Here is a 21622-nt window from a genome sequence, read left to right as displayed (position 1 = left end):
GCTTCATTATAATCCCATATATATTAATGAGAAGTTATAGTCTCCTTCTGTGTGGCTACAAAGATTCAAGCTTCATAAGAAAAAAAAAACCAAAACTTCTTTATGTGGTTAATATATATGGAAAAAGCAGACAAACCTGGAGGGCCCTAGGAAAGGAAGGCAGTCTGCTCACCCCAGACATATTCCCTGGATTACTTTGCTTTCTCTGTGTCCTTGGACTAAGACAACCCAACACTCCTGCCGTTCTGATGACCCTGAATACACCTGCCGACCTGTTGTCTGGAGGGATTAATTAAATAACTGTTGCCCCTTTAAGGACATAGAATAGACCTTATCAAATACATCATAATAATTAGATTCTTAATTAAAAGAGCTAATTGGGTTCAAACTTATCCTATTGGGAAACAGATATAAAAACAGTCAGATCAGCATAAGCTAACCTCTGTGACCCATTGTAGGACACAGGATTGCAGCTCTTACATCCGTTCCTGACACTGACACATGCAGCATCCTGTTTAGTCCTGTGCTAGCCATGAGATGTGGCATTAGAGAGTCTTTTCTCAGACACAGTGACTCGGCTCTGCATTCCCAATCTTTCTTTTTGCACAAAGAGTTTCAGCTGGTTGGGATTCTGAATTGTACAACTGTTTCCAGAGGATTTCTCACTCCTGATGTTATCTTTAACCAACAAGTGATTCCTGCTCTTTCTTCTCTTATTCAGAGGATGGTATTGACCATATGTATTTCAAGCCACTGCAACAGTCCTACTAAATTTACGCACAGTTCCAAATATACATAGAGTATCATAACCATAATGTCCTCATTCTGTCATATTTGCTTGAAATGTGTGTATTTGTGTATTAGGTGGTTTTACCCTGACTAGAAAAATTATAAAAAGCAGAATTAACTGTTTCTCAGTGTTCAGACAGTTTCATTCTGTGAGTACTATGCAAAAATAAAAACAATCGCATTGAGATCACAGATAATTATCTCAGAGGCACGTTGATATTGTTTTCCTTATCATTTTGTTTAACACATATTTTGTTGTATTGGCTCAGCAGTTCTTTTAAACGTCCGGGTCTAATGGAAATCTTATAAGAAGAGTAAAGGCTTTAAAAGAAGACTAAACAAATGTGAAATAACTGAATGGACTTGCTGAATGGCAAACTTCATATATCCATTTTGCCACAATAAAGTCAGTCAGTGCCAAAAAGGCTTTGTATATTTCCCACAAGTACAGACGTAAGATATTAAGTTGATGCCATTACTACCAAAATGCAGATGCTTGACTGGCCATGGCATAAAATGGGATGGTTATGGCTTCCATTTCAGAGGGAAATTATTCAAGCTTCATTGTGCAGTACAGTCTCTACTAATATAGAAGCAGCTATATGTCATTTGAGCAATTTCCTTTGCAATAAAAGATACAGTGGCTTTTATGTTGATCATCTTATGGGATAATCAATGGATATAAGCATTTGATAGCAACAGGTTATTAAAGAGAGATTCACTTGTTTGATATAGGTAAAGCTCTTATTCAACCCCAAGCCCCTAATAGAAGAGAGAAAGCGTGACTCCTGTGCTTGAAAGAGGGCAGAAGGACAGAGGTACTGAGGGTTGTCATTCCAGTCTGTGTAATATGTGCATTAGAGTCCTGTGGAAATCTCTGGGAGCTATGTGTGGTGGAGAGGATGTCCATCCTGCTGTGTTCAGTGGCAAAATTTCCACTTACTACATTTCTGTTAAATTAGGCTCTTATTAAGTACATTTTTTCTTTGGAAAAGTAGGAAATGTGCATGTATCTCCTGAAACTTTTGTGCATTCACTTAGTCTGGCTCCAAGATTTAAGGAGCTTCTTAAAAAGCAGTTGTAAAATCAACTGACTTTCCGTTCCTGAACTGAACAGCCAAATCTTTCAGCAGCAGAGATTTACTGAGCAGCAGAGGAAGGTGTGCTGCTCTAAGGTGTCATATCTAGGGCACTCATTAAGATTGCTAGTTTTTGCAGGTGTGATGTGATCTCACTGTGAAGCTGTTCATAGCAAGAAGGAGAAGTAAGGCAGAGTTATTCCCAGGCTGAGAAATATGGCAGTGCTGAGCCGTCTTCTTCCACGAGAAAGATGCAGGACCAGAAACTAGTGGCTTGGCACATGCTGCATGATTTAAAATTCTCTTTTCAGCCACAATCTCAGTGTCTCCTTACAAATCACTTTGTTGCTGGGAGGATTTTCAATTATATGAAAGCTTCCTATAATACAGCACTGCTGTTCCAGTAAAGTCTTTAATCCCGCTCCTACTGAATTTACGTGGACTTCAGTGATACAGGATTGCATCAAAAGGGTGCAACTGGCTTATAATATCATCTTTGATGGGTGTATTTCATCCTTTCTCAGTAAGAAAGGAAAAAAAGTAAATAACGGGCTGATATTTTTAGAGGAGTTGTCCCTACAGCTTGAATTTTCTTTCATACTTAGTATGCCTTAGAGTGAAAAGTGAAAGGATCAAATAACAATGAATAACAATAACAATACACATTTTACACTTCAGTAGCTCTTTCTACCTGGGACTCTCAGAACTCTAAATACTCGCTGATGGAACCTAATGAATTGTGAAAAAAATACACACCGTCTTTTTTGCAAAGAAGGGAGTAATTCTGTAATTAATATGACTCATCTGTATGAATTTCAAAGAAATGTTTTAAGTTACTGGATTTCTCAGTTTAAGATTCTTGCTATAGGAGGAAATTAATTACATGCATTTTTGTGCATTTACCAACTTTGCATTCTACTTGTGTATAAATTTCCCATGGGGAAGTCCTTATCTTCCTTACAGTTCTTCCAGATAAGCCCACAATAATGCAATTATTACATGGATGAATTGCCCTATGTGATCACCTGATACCTGAATATGTTTTTTCAGTGGAGCCAACATAAAAGAATAAAGTGGTAGTTACTGCTGTTTTGGTTTTTTTTTTTATTTTATAAAGGAGAGAAGTGTTGATATGTATAAACTGGGAGACAAGAAGGGCTCACCTAAAGCAAGAGTACAGCCTGCATTGTCTTTCTGTCTCCTTAGTACAAAACAGAAGAGTAAAATATGCATCTTTATTATTACAGAGAGCAAGTAATAAAAAAGAATTATTATTTACTGGCTATAGAAAGTAATATCCATGGCTTTCCAAACGAAGATTAATGGTGTTGAATCTGTGAGTAAGATGTTAAAAAGCCCAGTCAGGAAAGTCTTTGTTTTATGCATTGTATTACACCTTTTGTCAGTACGGCTCACAGAGGTGGATGGAGGCAAGCCTATTTCGGGAGGGAGGTGGTTCTAGACATCTCCAGCTGCTTGATCATTTATCTTTCCTAGACTTCTGCAGAAGAGATGACTACAAGTCATACAGTACAAACTGAGATTGCTGCAGGGGCACCTTTTTCCTTACCTGAGCATTTCAGAAAGGATGCAGCAGCTACTCAGGCTTGGGTTTCACCTCAGGGGATCATGAAGATTGTGTGTCCTTCCCAAACAGGGCATTCCTTAACTGCCTGAGGCACTGTTTATCTGGACAAATGTGATTGGTGGCAGAATACCAGCAACTGAAAAAAGAGATAAATCACCAAATTTTGTAAACTGACATGACTTGTCTGGCTAGCAATAGTTTTTCATGTTTGCACTGCTTGAGTAAAGGCATCTTCTAGAACTGGTTAGAGCTTGAGAAATGAATGAGCATTAGCTGCTTAAAAATACTTTGTATTTCTTTTGTGGCTGGCTATTCAAGAGGTAATTTATGGTTCAGCTCAACACTTAGACACCAGTAAGCCTTTGAAAATGCTACCTTTTCCTCCCAAGCATTTTCATTTACAAAAGGACATGTAAAAAAGATGGAGTGATTTGTCTCAGTGAGTTATAGCAAAGTGAGGTCACTCTCAGAGTGCTCATAAGAGCAGCAACTCTTATGATAGATGGCAGATCATAAAGCCATGGTTGGCTAAGCAGAATAATTTTAAATACTTTGCTAGATACTCACAGCAACTGTATATGGCTGATGCTGCCTCAGAGTGATCAACATGAAGATGCACAACAGTTGGTGGAATTCTTACTTGCTCACTATTGAATACAAAAATACTCCCAGTTCCTTCATGGTAGTAACTCCTATACATCTTCCAAATGATTTTCTCTCTCTCCTGTACTTCTCTTAAATCTAGTTGAATACATGAGGTGCACGAGTATCTTTGCTACTCCTAAGACTGCTGGATCTTTCTCTTTGTGTAAATATATCCAAATGGGGCCTTTAATGCTGGAGAGGATGTAATCTTCCTGCTGTTGTGACATATAGTGCTACTGAAGGATTTATCTGCTACAAAACCTCATTTGTGGTTAGGGCACGTGTGTTCTAAAAGGATTAAAAATCTCAAGTCACATGTCTGGAAAAGCCCTATTGCCTGTAAGTAGGTAAGGAGGGAGATGAGGACCCATATCTTAGGTATCTATGTGATTTTCCAGGATTAGCTAAGTGTTGCTAAAAAGATGGATTTCACAGGACAAATCTGGGCATAGCACAGAAAATTTGGTACAGCATTATCTGAGGCAAGTATCTTCAAGGAGAGGTGGTGGAGGAGATTTTAGGCTCAGGGAGCACCAAGAATTTGTGGCTGTGGTCATGAAGGAAAGAGTGTAGGGGGCTGCGTACTATTAACCGTATGTTCTTCTCATAAAAATTATGTTATATAAGAGAAGATTTCTTTCTTCTTTCCCTTCACTCTTTTTTTCCTCTCAACAAGAGTTTTATCCTGCAAGCATGGACAATTCATTTGTTTCTTCAAGAAGCTTGAAGATCTGTGCAGATGTCACTTGAAAATAAAAATTGCTTTGGAGGTTTCATCTATATCCTGTTCAATAAGACTTTCAGCTCTTAATGCAACTTGGGGAGAAGACTAGTCTAACTAACTCACAAAGGCATAAATAGTGTGCAGACAATGACAATTTGCTGAGGTGAGTGAGATGAATCAACTTGTGGAGGAGCTGATTTCTTCTGTTAACTATAAAAAGAACACTGATGACTAAACTAGACAAGACACCTCATGCTTAGGTAGCTACTGTCAAATGACATGAATCCCACATGAATGACGAAATCAAGCAGCAAAAAAAAGCAACATTTATTATAGAGAACCATCTGTGAAGGCAATAATACTTACAGTTCATCTGTCAAAGGACCCTCTTCTATTGTCACTGGAGTCTAAATCTCTTGCTGCACTGGACTAGAGAGTACAGTACTGCCCTGTTTGGTATAGAGATCATTTCTCTACATTAAAAGCGTAGATCAGTGCACAATTTTTAAGAACAAGTCAAGCACTGATTTCAAGGGAGCAGCTTTGCTTAAAAATTGCTGGTGCTATGTGACCTACTTTAGTCCAAGGACAGAGAGAGTCCAGTGTTCTTTCTGTCATCTGTGCTCTCAGAAAGCACTCATCTGCTCTTTCACTTTTGACATCATCAAGGAGTATCATCTCCCTAAGTCTCCTGTTCAGGATGGTCCTGTTCATATTTTGGGTACACATTAATATTTATCTCAGTCTAGAAATGCAAGGCTGTGGCATTGCCCATGTTTTCTACACCCCGACTGGGCTAAACCAGAACACCCCCCACCATTTAAGAACAGATTGATTTCTGAACATTATATTCTTCATCATAGTGGAGACACAACCTGTTGTAATACAGTACTATGTATAGGAGTATTAACAGAGAAGAGCTATTATATCCTGGGCTGCATCCAAAGAAATGTGGCCAGCAGGTTGTGGGAGGTGATTCTTCCCCTCTACTCTGCTCTCATGAGACCCCACCTACAGTACTGTGTTCAGCTCTGGGGCCTCCTACACAAGAAGGGCATGGAGCTACTGGAGTGAGTCCGGAGGAGGGCCACAAAGATGATCCGAGGGCTGGAGCACCTCTCCTATGAAGACAATCTGAGAGTTGGGGTTGTTCAGCCTGGAGAAGAGAAGGCTCTGGGGAGACATTCTAGCAGCCTTCTAGCACCTAAAAGGGCCTACAAGAAAGCTGGAGAGGGACTTTTTACAAGGGCATGTAGTAATAGGACAATAGGGAATGGCTTTCAAACTGAAAGAGAGTAGATTTAGATTAGATCTAAGGAAGAAGTTCTTCACTCTGAGGGTGACGAGGCACTGGAACAGGTTGCCCAGAGAAGGTGTGGATGCCTCATCCCTGGAAGTGTTCAAGGCCAGGTTGGATGAGGCTTTGAGCAACCTGATCTATTGGAAGGTGTCCCTGCCCATGGCAGGGGGGTTAGACCAAACCATCCTACGATTCTATGATTCTATGATTTTATCTTTTCTTTAAGAATAGTGACAGCTTATTCAGTGCAAAGAGATTAGGAGGGTTGGGGCATACTCTTGGGACTCACTGGAGGAGAGCTGTGTGTGCCGTTCACACTTTTCCAATCAGCTGAAACACAGAGCACTCCAGACTGAATTCCTTAGCCCTGGGATTTCTACCAGTCCATTGGATTTCTTACCAAATTAACCAAGTTTAAGGTAATGTAGACAGCTTTGGATGGGTAGACATCGACCCAGTGCAACTGGCTGAATGTGTATGCCCTGCAAGCAGTTCTTGGAGAAGCAAAAAGGCCAGGTGCCCACTGCCTGGTTTGATTATGCCAAAGCCCACCAAAGCCTGACTGTGGAACGTGGGATGGCACATCGTGTTGGAGGAGCCTGTCTCTATGTGTGAGTGAGGGGGTCCCTACCAGGAGGGCAGTGTTCTCCTTCTTGGTAGCATCCACCTTCTCTTCATGACCCTTCTCTTCGGGGCTCTGTCTCTGTTGCAGCGCCACTTCAGACCCTTACTTCCCCTTTGGAGATGCAGCCTGGCCCTTACTCAGCCTGACTGCTCAGCCCAGAGGCAGCAAAATTCAGTTTGTCAATTCAATTAATTCAATTAATAAGCAAAACTCAACAGATCAGAGAACGAGCATTGCAATCAACACTGCAATTCATGTTGCTAAACGGAGTTACCTCAGCTAAGGGTATAGCCTCTGTTATTTCCACATGCATATTTTATTAATTTGGAATAAACTGTTATGCATATTATTAAATTGGAATCTCATATAATAGCAAGTGTTCTGGAAAGATGCTGGCAAGGCTTGTGAAGTTTTGTTAATTTTGTTCAAAGCTTTCACAGCTTTCAGTGTGGCTTTTTCACAAAGCTAAATTTAGAGGATTAACATCGCTCTCCTCATGGTACTCTGTTTACCAAGGGAATGTTGGTCAAAGGGAGAAAAGTGGACAACTTCAGACTCTTCATGTCTCTGCTACTTACAGAACCATTGGCAGGGTAAGAGCCTGAAGAAGAAGAAAAGAAGCTTTCTACCCATTGTGCAATAAATCAAAAGATTCCAGTGAATTTCTTTTGAGTGTTAGCAAAACTGCTTAATCTAGGATTTCAAAGGGTGATCAAAACTATTTTCAATTATTCCTGACTTGCACTTGTATCATTCCAGACTGAGCTGAGTCTTTTTCCCTAGCACATTCCTTTATTTAAAGGCAATAGAAAGAAGAGAAAGAAGTGAATTTCAATGATTAGAATCCCAATGTGTGGGAAATATGACTTCAGTTCTTCCTCTGGAAAGCCTGAATAAGATCAAATAATTACAAGTTCTTCACTAATAAAAAGCAGAGGAAAAAAGAAACAATAACAGAACATTTTCAGAAATTGGATTTTCGTTATCTGTAATAATACAGGAAGCTTATCTATTGTGAAAAGAGCAAGCCTGATTCTAATATGGCATAAATATTTGCATGATAATAAGGTGATGTATTTTAGATGAAGACCATGTCTTGCTCACAAAGAAGAAGAAACAGCTGTGGCCATCCTTGGGAAAACATGACTTTCTAACTGTGACTTTGTGCGTGTCCCAAAACTCTACAGCTAGTTTTCTTTGAAAGTGCATTTAGTGTTACAGTGCGGTTGCCATTGATTACAGACTCATATCCAAACTCTGAGGGTGAAAGAATGGATATGCAAGAGTTGTTAAGTAGCTTTGATCTTTCAGAGTAAGTAGGGAGTCCCAAATGGAGAACGCAAAAATATGCCTTTCTGTCTCACTACTATGTATTACTAACTATAAGACTTAAGAATTAAAAGAGTTTGTAAAGCTCCAAATGTATAAATGTGTCAACCAAAGAGTTTTATTGTACAAATTATTCATTTGCATCCCAAAATGAACTCGGTGGTGAACTTTCAAAGATCTCTTTTTCTAAATGTGACTAAAAATTCCAAAACAGTGGCAAGTCATACTGGTTCTAAAGCAGTGAAATTAAAGTGAACAATATACTGCATTGCTTACAGTGCTGATCCGTTATCGGTATAAATGTTGATTGCTTAGGTTAAGAGGTCTACAAAACAAAGTGGCTGCATCCTCAGCTACTATAAACCATTACAGAGATGTTTATGGAGCTAAACACTTCACAGCAGCTGAAGATATGGATAGCCTTACTTAAATAATAACCTCTGTTATTCTTAGGATAGAAAAATTAACACTTAAAATCTCAAAGATGAACACACTAAAAGGATTGTTGAATGTTTACACTCCTTGATTTAGATTTTTTCCCTGAACTTAAAGAGAACAAGTCTTTCAAAGGACTATTTGAACTACTGCTTTTGATGTACTTCTGCTGGTCCAGGACACATGGTTTAGGCTGCACTGCTAGAAATATTTTGTTGTGTACCATGTATCTTATGTTCTATATAAATAGCCTCTAACAAACCACCAATTATCTAGAAGTATAAAATTGTGCATGAGATTAGAGCACTTACCACATCCAGTCAAAAAAATCCCATGTCTTTCAGTCTTGAAACTAGGAATTGTTCACATATTATGGATCAGCAAAGAAAGTGAGACCATCAGTCTTAGCAGTCTGAAAATTCAGAAGGGCACAAAAATCTAAACCTAAACCAGAATAACATACCTAGCCAGTAAATGAATTTTAGTCAGTTAATCAAAAGCCAGTTTAAAAGTGGAGGTGAAATTGTGGCTCCGTTGCATTGAATGGATAAGTTTCCACAGATTCTTGTAGCATTTAGGCCTACATTTACAAACCAGCTCTCTGTTGCATGGAAGCATCCTCAGATTGCTAGGCATGACTTGTCCACATACATTCTGGAAGACTGTCTGTGGAAAATGGTGGACTTTCCAACAGAAATAGTTAGATTTTACAGTACGTAACTGGGCTGTAATATGGAAAAACATGCCTACACTCTGCATGTAGTGGGCAAGAGAATTATTACAGTAACTGTGGAGTAGAAAAAAGGAGAGATTACAGAGTACAGGGAAGAGATAGAAAAGGAAAGCTAGAGTGCCGGGTTCTTATTTCAGCAGCTGTCTGCCACTCAGAGCCTCTTTTGGCTCACTTACTAGCATAAAAGTCATCTGCAATAGCCAAACTAACTTCATGCAGAAAAAAGGTGAATAGAAAACAACTGGTATGCTAAGAACTATTGCTGGAAGGATTCTCTAGGGCAGAAACAGACAAGGTGAGGCAATTTAGCCAGAGAGGGAAAATTTAGGACACAGGATACTGTGCATTTTCAACAGTTTAAAAAAAAACTGTAGCTTTTTTTTTTTTTTCCCCATTTCATTCCATGTATGTCATCTCCTTTCACAAGGAGATAGTACTTTTTCCCTGTACAAGGTAATCTTCATTGGTCGTTTTTAACTGTAAAAACATAAACTCAAACTAAACCTAAAATGTACCCACCACATTCTTAGATCAGAATAACATATGCCAGGAAAAGAAGCAACAGACTATTGCTGTATTTGGATGAAGCTATAAAGCCATAAGCACTGGCTTTGAAAAACAATTATACTTAACATTTCTCGTCAGTAAATCTCACTAGACTAAGGCAGAAAGTATTATCCTCCTTATTTAATGATGCAGAAATTAAAGCATGGGGACATAGGTATGCCTTGTGCAAGGTCACTGGCAGACCTAAAAAGAGAACACTAATTTCTCAGTTCCCAGCAAATGAGCTCTTTACTAGGGCCACTGCCTCTCTATCTAGAGCAAATAAATCAATAAATACAATAGTATAAACAAAGTCCTTGGTAGTTCAATTTTAGGCATTCACTATGAATTATCCATTAAGACTCTACAGCTAGGAATTATTCCCACGCATTATTTGAAGAACAACAAGAAGCCATGGAAAACATAAGCCACCAGCAAACAAATCTGTAAACATTGCATTATGGAAAAGAAAGCCACATTAATAAATAAGAATTATCCACTCAGTTCTGGTAAGTAGCTTATGAGTTAGATGGGACGGTAAATATGGTCTCAGAAAACACAAGCTAAAAACTACACTGCTAATTAAACTGTGAATTATAGCATTAGCGATTTTCCCCACTATCATTGTCTTTTCAGATAAGTCATGTTATGTCTGAATTGCAGTAAATCTGGTATAACTTTAAGGCTGGGATCTCTCAACTGTCCAAGAAAATTGCCTGTCCAGATCCCTTAGCCATTAGAAAGCAGTCCGTGTACCATTTCCCTTTAGAAGTTCCACAAAAAGCAGGCATTCGTGTAAGCTCTTTGAATTATGAGCACTGAAGTCCTCAGCTTTCTGGTAGTCTCCTTTTAATATCTTGTCACTTAAGACAATTATAATCTACCTTTTTTCTCCTCTTTTTTTTCCCACTGTCTTGCATAAAAAGGCAAAAACCTCTCCACAACAGTGTTGCTAGACTTCCTTTTGATTCACTAGCAGTCATAATAAACCCCTCTGAAACCTTCTGAAAAAAAGCAGAGAAAATTTGAAAGGCTTTTCCCAACCTCTAACCCCCTCTCTTTTTTCTATTTGAAGTAAGCATGTAAGCTGAATATTATAAAGTTTCCACAGATACTTATTAGTGTGTATGTGTTTCAAGTTGGAATACATCTGAATAGAAGCAACAGCTCAGCAGAACACAGAATACATGATGAACAGTAGAGCTTTGCTAAAGCTTTGCTCACTTGAGTAGATCACTGAGTTTCTGAAATTCTTCTGAGCGGTTCAAGTCTTAGCTGCTCGGGTACTTGAGGAACTTGGCTACTTGTGAAAGAAGATAAAGGAAAAACAAAGATTTAGCTGAACATGTTCCATTTCCCTCCATAGCAAGAACATAGTCAGGAATAATCAAGAATTAAAATTTAGCAGAGGTATAATAAATTTGAGATGCCAAGCAAAACCTCGCTCTCCCAGGAGCAGGAGATGTGGCAGCAGTTAAGATTTTTGCCGTGTTTTAAGCCAAAAGGTCACATCATGGAGTGCTCCAACATTAGTGAAAATCTTACACATAGTGACTCAGGTATAAACTTGGAGTATGCTGACTTTGTATTTATGTGAATGAGCGTTCAGTCTGGAAAACTCCAAAATGGCTTTTTAAGTGATGGTCAGAGGACATAACCATTTTTCCCTCTTCTCTGCCACTCACACTTCGGTAAGTTCAGTGACTGCCTGTATTTGGTGAGATTCTTGTCACTGGTGCCAATCCCAGGGGACTCCACTGGAGCCACACAGCTGAAAACCTAACAAAGATAGTCTGCACCTACACCTGAATCACTTTGATTTGACTGAATCTTGAAACCTTTAAAAGCCTCTGTGATAGCTTTGCTTTGGTAGTACCTTGTTTGTTCTTTTGTGATTAGAAGAGAATTTATGTAGTCATTACATTTTCACAGTTATCTCAAAATTTTCTGTTCATTTTAGCTGTCCAGCTAAGATACTGGCATGTACCAAGTCAGTAACAAATCCCTGGGGAGAAGGAAAAAAGTTTAGAGCATGGGAAAAAAAACTGCCTTGACTCCAGTTCCTTAGATGAGCCTCAGATGAGAGGCTCTGAGAACAAAAAATTAAGATGTCTTAAAATAGACTCTGTCACATTATCAGTGATCTCAAGGGGATTTTTTTTCCAGGCTTTTGTATGGAAATAGGTCTTATCTCAAGAGGAGATAACTGCAACAGGTCTACAAACATTAGCTGTGCCTTTTCCAATGCAGACAGCATTCTTAAAAGGGCTGCACTGCCTCCTACTCAGAAGATAATCGGTGCCTAACACTTCTGGCTCTGGGGAGCCATGCACGCACAGGGCAAGAAAAGAAGACACAAGGAATCTGTGTTGCTAAGACACAAATCTATACTTGTTCTGTCACCATAAAGAATCCTGATGTCGTATTGCAGACACTTTGTAATGTTGGTGTAGTTTCTGTTAACACTGCAAATACGGATTTTCATTATCTCAGTTCCGAAATGGTAGTGCCACCTTCCTTTTTAGGATCAGCAACAATGCTTTGTGTTGCTCTTGTTTTTTAGCTAGTCACAGATATTGATCTCAACAGTTTGCTGAAAAGTTAGAAGTTAAAAGACTACGGCGTTAATTACACAAATGGTTAATTCATTGTATTTTTAAAAATGGAGATACAAAAGATTGGGGAATACTGCAACTAGCTCTACTCTTCCAAACTTCACCTTGATTAGTTTTTCAAGCATAGTGTATTACCAGTGGTAATATAGATGCATGTACAAATATGGTAACAATCTGAGATGAGAACTGAATTCTGCATATTTCAGTTACCTGCATATCCTTAAAGATAGTAGAGGTGCACCTGGCCTCTAATTTCATCCCTCCAAATGTTTAACAGCATGTAACAAAAGCCACTACTGCACTCAAATGGAGGCCCTTTGTGTGTATGATCTCAGAAGGAAAACCAGTTTTTTGATGTCTTTTTCAAACTTCACTCATGCTCTTGAGTCTATTTGGTCTTTAGAATGACTGCGTCTCCGATTGCAGCTCCAACATTTCTTTCATTCAAAATGATCTATTCATCTGTATTCATAAACATGTCAATCTACTGGTTCAAAAAATCCAACGAGCCCTCCAATTACAAAAAACAACAAAAACCTTCTCATTAATCCACCTCCCTCATTAGCTAGGATTAAAAACCTTAGTCAAAATGATTGGCCTTGTGCCCAGAAAAGCTATGAGATCAATAATCCAAACAGACTTAATGATCCTCTTAGAAAAGAATAACTTTTGTACTTCTCCTACAGAACACTTGGAAAAGTGAAGGGAAAAATACAAGAAATGTCACATCATCTGCATAAGTTAATTTATCTGTTGGTTTGGAGTTGTACAGTTGGGAGAGGGACTTTGGGAAATAGTGGAGTTTTTTTCCTTCTCTCTCTGTTAAATGTCATTTACTGTCTGCAAAAACAGTAATCTGAAAAATCACAAACTGTATCAGTGATTAGCCTGTAAGAGCCTAAGAATTTTCATTAACATTTCCAGTATCTCATTTCACTCATGAGCAGTTTAAAATTATGGCATTTGTATTCCTATACAAGATCAGTATTCTTTAAGGCTTTTATTTAGGAAATTTAACTTGTTGGTGTCCTTATTTTGACACTACTAATTACAGCTTCTGACTTTAAAAAGTTTAATTGTTATTTTACAAACTCGAGTGTTGATAGGAAGAAAAAGAAAACCAAACTAAACCCTACTGTACAGCTCTTTATCAGCACAAGAAGGTGTTATAAAAAGCCAGTGTCTTTGACCGAAGCAGGCTATAAACTCGGTGGGGAACATTTCTCTCATGGACAGAATGGAAATGTTTTGGGGTAGAGACTGGCAGATACTCAGAGGAGTGTCTAAGTTGCATGTGGGTGTGCTAGAAAATGATGAGGCTGGGCTGACTGCAGCTATGTGGCAATTAGCTATCTAATCAGTGCTCACCATCTATCCTCCCTACAGTTACTGGAAAAAAGCAGGCGTATCTGTAGCCCAGTTCAATGCCATATATTTTTAGAGGGAATAAATCACCTTGGAATAGGCTGGTTTTTGCTATTTACTCTAGACACCCTACACAACCAGTTCGAGACTCAAATTTTACTAGCTAATTTTGGTAAGTTTAACCCATGCTGAAGACAACTCGCTGAAAGGGCAGCGAAGTGTGATGTGATGCCAGTAGTTTCAGACAGCTCATCCATTTGTTCTTACTCAGAAATGCTGCTGGCATAGCCAGGGTTGGCACACGGGAAATCCTGCATGGAAGGTGAAACTCTTATTTGATCATATGCTTCTCTCCTCTACTCAACGAGCAGAAGAGGGAACAGCTATGCAGACCTTCCTCCGGTGTGGACCCTAGGAATTCCACTGGGATCAGGAGTCTTATTTCACATGGGGCTACTTGGTGGTCTCACGGCGGGGAGGTAAGGGCTGAGCTCTCAGTGCAGCAGGGACATCAATTCCTTTCAAGGCTGAAATGAGTCCTCCAGAGCTAGCTGGGGAAGAGAAGAGGAGCCCAGGGAGACAGATATGAGGAGAGAGGCTGGAACATTACACGATGAGGGCTTGGTAAGCAGATAATGGAGGTGAGGTAGGAACTGAGCAAATGCAGAAACCGGAAAGGATTAAATCTGATAGAGGAGAGAGACTGCAGAAAGGAGGACTTCCAACGGGCATTCGGAGCGGCTCTGCAGCAGACTTGAGAACCGGGATAGAAAGTACAGACCCTTTTGCAAAAAGCAGCACTTGTTTTGTGGGGAAAAAAAGGGAAAGCTATTAACCTGTCATCCTCTGGGTGTGCTCTGCTGCTAGCAAAGCCACAGCGTCATCCCAGGAGAGAGATGTCTGCCTGGGAACCGTAGGGCAATCTGGGCACAGTCGTGTAAGGTTAGCATCTCTCTCCGTTTTGCCATTGAAGTTACTTATTGAAATCCAGTTTCTAAGATCACTGATAAACTTTACTTCATGCTTACACAGAAAGATCTCTTAAAAAATGTGTTCATGCATTGGAAGTGTACTGCCCCTCATTTTCACTGGAGATAACTGCATAGTTTTAACAGTGCTTCACTCTGCATTGTTACTCTTCCTGTAAAGGTCATTATGTCCACTTCCACAAAAGAAAACTCACCAAGGAAGAAAACTATTTGTATCTCATTCTCCTGAGGAAAAAAAAATACTTTGCTAATGTGGTTACATAATTTTCACAGCTCAACTTTTCAAACTATGAAGGAAAATATTTTCAGACTCATTATCAAGCCACTGCTCAGGCAAGCAGCTCTCCCCTAACAAGCAGCAGCTTCCAGGGCTGCACAGCTAAGAAATGTAGAGACCTTCTACACAGCAGCTGCCGACACACTTTCCCTGTTAGACAAATCTCTTTAAGCGTAACTGAAAAAAATCTCCTCCTCTCTCACCTAGACACACTATGAAAAGCATTGCTTAATAGAAGTCAGCTGAAGGGTATAAAAACAAACCTAAAAGATCTACAGCAATAACGATTTTTAAATTGGTACTGGTGATGCAAAATAAAATCTAGTCACTAAATAAACTCCACTAGGAAAGCTAAGGAAATGTAAAGCAACAGCAACCTCTGTAAAATATGGCTGTGCTACCAAAGCAAACATGTTAAGGCAGTCTGAGACTGAAAGAGTAAAAATAAACAAGACGAAACTTACTAAAAGAATCAACTGCCTATCTCTGTTGTTTGCAAGCACTAGAACATTTTTGTAGGAAAAACTAGCATTTTTCTGAGCAAAAAACATGTAATTCATTCTGGTTCACTAGAGAATAAAAAATAATAATATCGTAGCCACTAGAGTGCCAGAGATAACATGGTACTTGTTTCGCAGGCAATACTATACTGCAAAGCGTTAATAACTTTACTTAAAAAAAATACTTTTGCTTTTCTTAACACTTCAGTAATAAATGCTTTTAATTACCCAGGGAAAGGAGCCATAATAAGACAATCACTACTGAAAGCTTTCGAACAAGTACTTCTCTCAAAGATGGATGCTATTCCAGTCAAACCTTCCAAGTTCAACTAATGCGATAGCATTTCGCCTCCTTCTTGAAGTGAGACCCTTTTGAAGACTGATCCTTCAGTGGTTTATCGCAGCACTTCAGTTTTAAACCTGATCTAATGAACAGCCATAGACGCTATGGACTCTAAACATAAAGAATTGACATGTTAGCATATTAATGTACTCAGATGTCACATAAATCATTAGAAGACAGTTTAGTGAATGACTCAGATATCTGGCAATGCACATGCAAAGCCTCTTTAGCTCTTAAATATAAAGCAAGTTCCTTTTGGCAAAGTCCTGATTAGAACAACATTGATTGCAGTTATTTATAGCTCAAATGCTATTGCTGAAAATTTCTCAAAGTTGTAGATGCTGTATTATTAACTATAGTAAATCTCTAAAAATCAGTCAGCAGAGGCCACTTCAATCTCCGCATGATAATAAAGGATTATTATGTGCAGTAACCTATTTATGAAAAGGAAACAGTGTGCTTCTTTCAGACTCCATCAATTGCTTTAATAAGGAATTGAAAAGCCTGGCCTACTTTATATGCAGATCACCATCCCAGTTGCATAAGGATTTACAATAGACAAAACAAAACTGTTTTTGTTGTAAATAAGGGCTGTTTGTTTAAATTGCACGATAATGTTTGCATCTAAAAATCATTTAGAAGCTAATAAGGCTTAATAAAGTTTGACTGTATACTTGTTAATAAAAACGGTTTCAATATTTTCCAGGAAGGAAACGTAAATTGAAAGTGATAACGTAAAGCTTGAAGTAAAACCAGCCTGAGTTAATGGAAAAGGAGACGACTTACTGCGTTTGTTCAACAATGTTGAGAATGGAATTCAGTTAACTTCAAACATTTTACAAATTTAAGATAATGAACTTAACAGTAGTTTTCTCTAGTAGATTAGAAATGTTGCAGTAGTACTTTTGCTTTAGAGACTGAAAACTTGACATAGTTCAGACTACTGAAAGTTGTTGTGGTGCACATCCTGATTTCTGCTGCCTTGACTTGGAGGACTCCAGAGACCCAGGTTCAAATTTTACCTTTGGCATTGGTTCATTTGCCTGTATGTTAATAAATTTAATGAGGTGTGGGATGACCCCTGCTGGTGTCCCTGCTTATAAAAAAAATATGTATCTGGCAGTAAAAGGACACATTCGTTTCAGTCCAAAAAAGTTACAAATATAAACTCTGTCATAAAATGTATAAAAATACCTAATTTCATGCATAAAATGAGTAATGTTCTCTTAAGTATGAAAATAATCTTAAACCACTGAACATCACTATGTTAGAGCTGCAATGCAATGTATTAAGAAGGACATTAATTGTTCAGTTCACTATGACATTGTGTTAAACATCTTTTATTAATGAGCTGTTACTCCCAGCTGAGGCATGTGATAACCTCTAGTCCAGTGCTAAATCCTCACAGTTGATTTCAGTGAATCACTCTAAGCAAACCTAGAGAGAAAAAATACCCCAATAATTTACATTTGAATCTGTAAGGTCCTAGAACTAGATTCATTTAAAGAAGGGCAGCTTTCCTATAAATCAAACCTTCTGATTTAACACAGCTGACATATATATCTATTTTACATTTTTTTTTAATTTCAAAAATACAACACATTAAAATAGGTTTAATTTATCAAAGCTAAAAGCAACAATTAAGTAATAATGTACTTAAAGTGCAAAGGCACTTTAACACAAAAAAAGTGACGCCCAGTGGCTACACTTGGTAATTGAAACAGCAGTACTGTATATTATTATTTACAAAAGAAAGTCATAGTCCAGGAAAAAAAAGATCTTTGGAGATCTTCTACATAATACATTAAGTTTCCATTTTGAAATTAAAAGAAAAAAAAACACAACAGAAAACCCAAAGACCCCCTTCCTCATTTTCTTCCAAATCAAAAAGAATTATGCAAGATCTATTACAGAAACATACATTTGCAGTGACAGTTCCTACAGAAAGGTCAAAAGGAGAGAGATATAGAAATAACTTAAAGGGAACGTTGCAAAAGCAACACCATATCCCTGCTCAGCTGTAAGAGTTCCATTTCTCTCTCGCTCCCTCTCCGATTTAAAAAGTGGAAATGTTGGGAATGCGACAGATGACATCAGCACTGAGTTCAGACTCAATCAAATGTGATGCTGAGCTCATTTAAAATTTTTCTCGTCTCCCACCTCCCCCCTCACAGCTGACTGACTGCAGTTTGTTTTTCCAGAACTTCGAGGTAGTCTGGTTCTGTTTGTAACTTTCCTTGGAGTAAAGGATGCTCGGGTTTAGACTGTTCTGCAAAATATTTCCTGGGAGTTCCATATAAAACAGTTTTATTTATCCTGTCCTGGTTTTGGCGTCTTGATTCATAGGAAGGGGCAAACTGCCTTTTGGGTAAGGTGCAAAAGTTATAATGAACTAATCCTCCGGTGGGGAGTTCCTTGACTCTTTCTGCAATATTTTGATACAGGAGCTCTGGTTCCCTTGGCGAGGATTGCTTTTCCAGTAACTCAGCTGCACTGATTGTAAATGCAAGACTGGTGGGGTCTTCCTTTTTGTGGTCAAGATTGCTATAGCTAAACTCATGGAGATTCCTGTAATAGGCAACTGGATCCCCTTCCTTTTGCATGTAGATTGGGTTTTGGCACATCTGTCCAACAGGAGGGGGAATGTAGTTATAAACATGTCCTTCGGTTTTATCGTGGGTCTCGGTGTTGTAAGACCCGTACTGGAGCTGAAATGAACTTATGTCTAAGTTGTTTGCACTGCTGGGCATGCTTTGCACTCCCTTCCGGCGCTTAAGGACAAAGACAAACAGGCCTGCCCCGAAACAGACGGACAAAATAAACACGACCAGCAAGCCTAAAATTAAGACAGAGAGCGGAACTTCTGTGTGTATTTCTGGGTAGGAGCTGGGCGAGACACCAAGGAGATGGGGTGTATCTGTGTTCTGGTTCATGGAGAGGAGAGAAGAATCTGACAAGCTGGGGTTCTCCGGGCAGATGGCTTCTTTGCTCAGGAATTTCAGATGCTCTCCAGAGTGCTTGGTGGGAGACTCGCATATGACTTCGTTGATGACCACGGGGGGATTTGACTGCTGGTTGTTGTGGTCAGTGACTTGCTCTATCCAGTTCCTCAGCCCCAGGATGTCACATGTGCAGTCCCAAGGGTTTTCCTGGAGGTCTATCTGAATTAGAGCTGAGAGCTGGTCCAAGACGCCTCTCACAGGCAGGTGTGAGAAATGGTTGTTTCTCAGGTTGAGTCTGGTGAGGGAAGTGCCGCCAAAGACGTTGTCAGGCAAGGATCTGAGCAGGTTGTTATTGAGAAATAACAGGTGAAGATTACTCAAAGCATCAAAGGTGCGTGGCAGGATCTCCTTAATGACATTGTACTCTAGGTAGAGATATTGCAGGCTGTGCAGCCCGTTGAACATAGACGGGTACAGAATCTCAAGGTAGTTGCCATTAAGATAAAGTCTACGTAAACTTGTGAGGTTTGTAAAGGCACCTTCTTGTATCACTGCAATTCTGTTATTTCCTAGATGTAACAAATCCAGAGAGCTGTACTCTATGAGATCGGTTCTATAAATGACTTGCAGATAGTTACTGGTAAGGTAAAGTTTCTTTGGGCTGGTTGGCCTAGGGTGAAGATCAGAGATGTTACTTATCTTTTTCTCTTGGCAGTTCACATTTAAGCCGTTGTCCGAGCTCTGCGAAGTACAGATGCAGCCAGCTGGGCAGGTGATGGGCACAGGAGACTTTGTCTGGTAAACCATGATAGGTCCAAATATTTGTCTGTCTTTTGACACAGTGACACGGGGTGTGGGGCGGTTCCTGGTTTTGGGTGGCCGGCTGGCTTTTGGGGCTCTGGTGGGATTGATGGCAGAGTTGGCTGTGGGCAATAGTCTCGAGATGTGTGGGTCTGAGAGGACAGGGTGTTTGTCCCTTTGGTTTGAATCACTGGAGCTTTTCCTAGGGCAGAGATCTTGCCTGGTGAGTTGAGTCACATCTTTCCCATGAAGCCTGAAGGGGGTTTCGCAGACTATTTCACCCACGAACACGGTGATGGTGTCTAGCCAGGCCTTGAGTGGCAGTAAGTCGCAGGTGCAGTTCCAAGGGTTTTCCTCCAGCTGGATTTCCATGATGCCTCCAATGTGCTCCAACACACCAGCAAAAGGCATCATCTTCAGCCGGTTGCCCCGAAGATCCAGGTGAGTGAGGAGCACGAAGCGGAAGACATTGCTGGGCAGGGACAGCAGGAGGTTGTCATTGAGAATCAGCACCTTCAGCTTGTTCAGCTTGCTGAAGGCTCCCGCCTCAATGGCACTGATGTAATTGTAATCAGCCTGCAGGTACTCCAGACTCTCCAAGCCCAGGAACGTGTCCTCCTTCAGCACTTCCAGCTTGTTGTTATTGAGGTGCAGCCTCTTCAGGGTGCGGAGGCCACTGAAGGCCCCTGTGCGGATCTCCTGCATGTCGTTGTTGCCCAAGTGGAGGGTCACGGCGTTGGAGTAGTTGACGAACTCATTGGGGAACAGGCGGGTCAGCGCATTCCCATTGAGAAACAGCTGGTAGATCTTGGACGGTGGTGGCAGGAGGAGGCTGACGGTTGTAAATCCTTTGTTTTCACAATTAATGTTCAGCACGTTCTCCTTCTCCTCACAAGGGCAGCGGCTCTTGCTGCAAATGTCTTTGGCAGGTTTGCGACTCTCTGTCTGCGAGATCCCAGCCACTGTTAACAAACTGAGCAACCAAACACCCTTCAGCATCTTTATGCGCCGTCGATCCCCGCTTCGGTACCTACAGTCAAACCTTTTGAGACAGGTAAGGAGAGAAAGAAGAAATCCCCAGTGAAAGCGGCCAGGAGCAGAGGCTGCACGGGGAGGGCAAAGCAGGCTGCAAGGCTGGAGGGGAGCGGGGCGACAAGGCGGCGACTTGCCAAACTCCTCCGAAATCCCCCCTCCTTCACCCCTCCTTTTCCTCTCGCAAAGCGCCCGCGGAGCTGCTGCGGGGGAAGCCTCGTCGCGGAGCTCCCCGAAAACCGGGACCCCCCGGCGCTGCCCCCGGCCCGACCCCTCCGCCCGCCGCAGCGGCCGCCTCCGCCTCGGCGGCCGCCAGCAGAGCGGCCCCGTGCCCTCCCGCCGCGCCGCTGCCCTGCCCGGGGCAGCCCCCGCTCCCGGCCGCCCGGCTCCCGTTCGCCGCCGGCGTTTTAAACCGGGGGAGGCGAATAAACGATCGCCAACCCTGCCTGCCCCCCTGCCGGCAGCAGGGCGCCTCCGAGCCGCGCTCCCCGTGCCTCCCCCCGCGCTCCTCGGCTCGTACCTGCTCTCGGGGCGCCCGAGGGGGCAGCAGGGGCAGGGGCCGCCTCCGAGCGCCGCCGCCGCGCCCCTGGAGCCAGGCGCCCGGCGGCGAGAGGCATCGCCCGCCTCACGCCTCAAGAGGAGCCCAGCGAGGCGCCGCCGTCCCGTCCCGTTCTGTCCCGTCCCGGCCGCGGCTCGGCGGGAAGTTGGGCCGGGCGGGGGGCGAGGAGCGGCGGCGGCGCCGCTGCGGGAGCGCGGGCGGCTCTGCGCGGGGCGCGGCGCGGCGCGGGGCTTTTGCCGGCTGCCCCGCACGGAGCCGCGCTGACGTCACGCCGGGGGCGGGGGGGACACGTTTTTCCCAGCCCCCCCCACCCCCCCTTCCGCCCCCCCCATCCCCCGGTGGCTCTCGCAGCCGGCTCCGCTCCCGGCTCGGCTGCTCATCGCGGGAGCGCTCTGACAGCACCTGC

At 41.5% G+C, this 21622-nt stretch overlaps 1 protein-coding gene across 1 annotated transcript; it reads right to left on the bottom strand.

Moving 5' to 3' along the window:
• Window positions 1-18050: 18050 nt before the first annotated feature.
• On the bottom strand, window positions 18051-20624 carry SLITRK2 (SLIT and NTRK like family member 2). Its single transcript, XM_009984900.2, has one exon. It carries the CDS (start codon window positions 20622-20624, stop codon window positions 18051-18053), a length of 2574 nt encoding a protein of 857 aa, XP_009983202.2.
• Between the last annotated feature and the right edge of the window lie 998 nt (window positions 20625-21622).

The sequence above is a fragment of the Tauraco erythrolophus genome, chromosome 13, assembly GCF_009769465.1.
Source record: "Tauraco erythrolophus isolate bTauEry1 chromosome 13, bTauEry1.pri, whole genome shotgun sequence".
Classification (NCBI taxonomy): domain Eukaryota; kingdom Metazoa; phylum Chordata; class Aves; order Musophagiformes; family Musophagidae; genus Tauraco; species Tauraco erythrolophus.
Note: the sequence above shows the minus strand (reverse complement) of the source record. Positions and strands in the feature narration are given on the sequence as shown.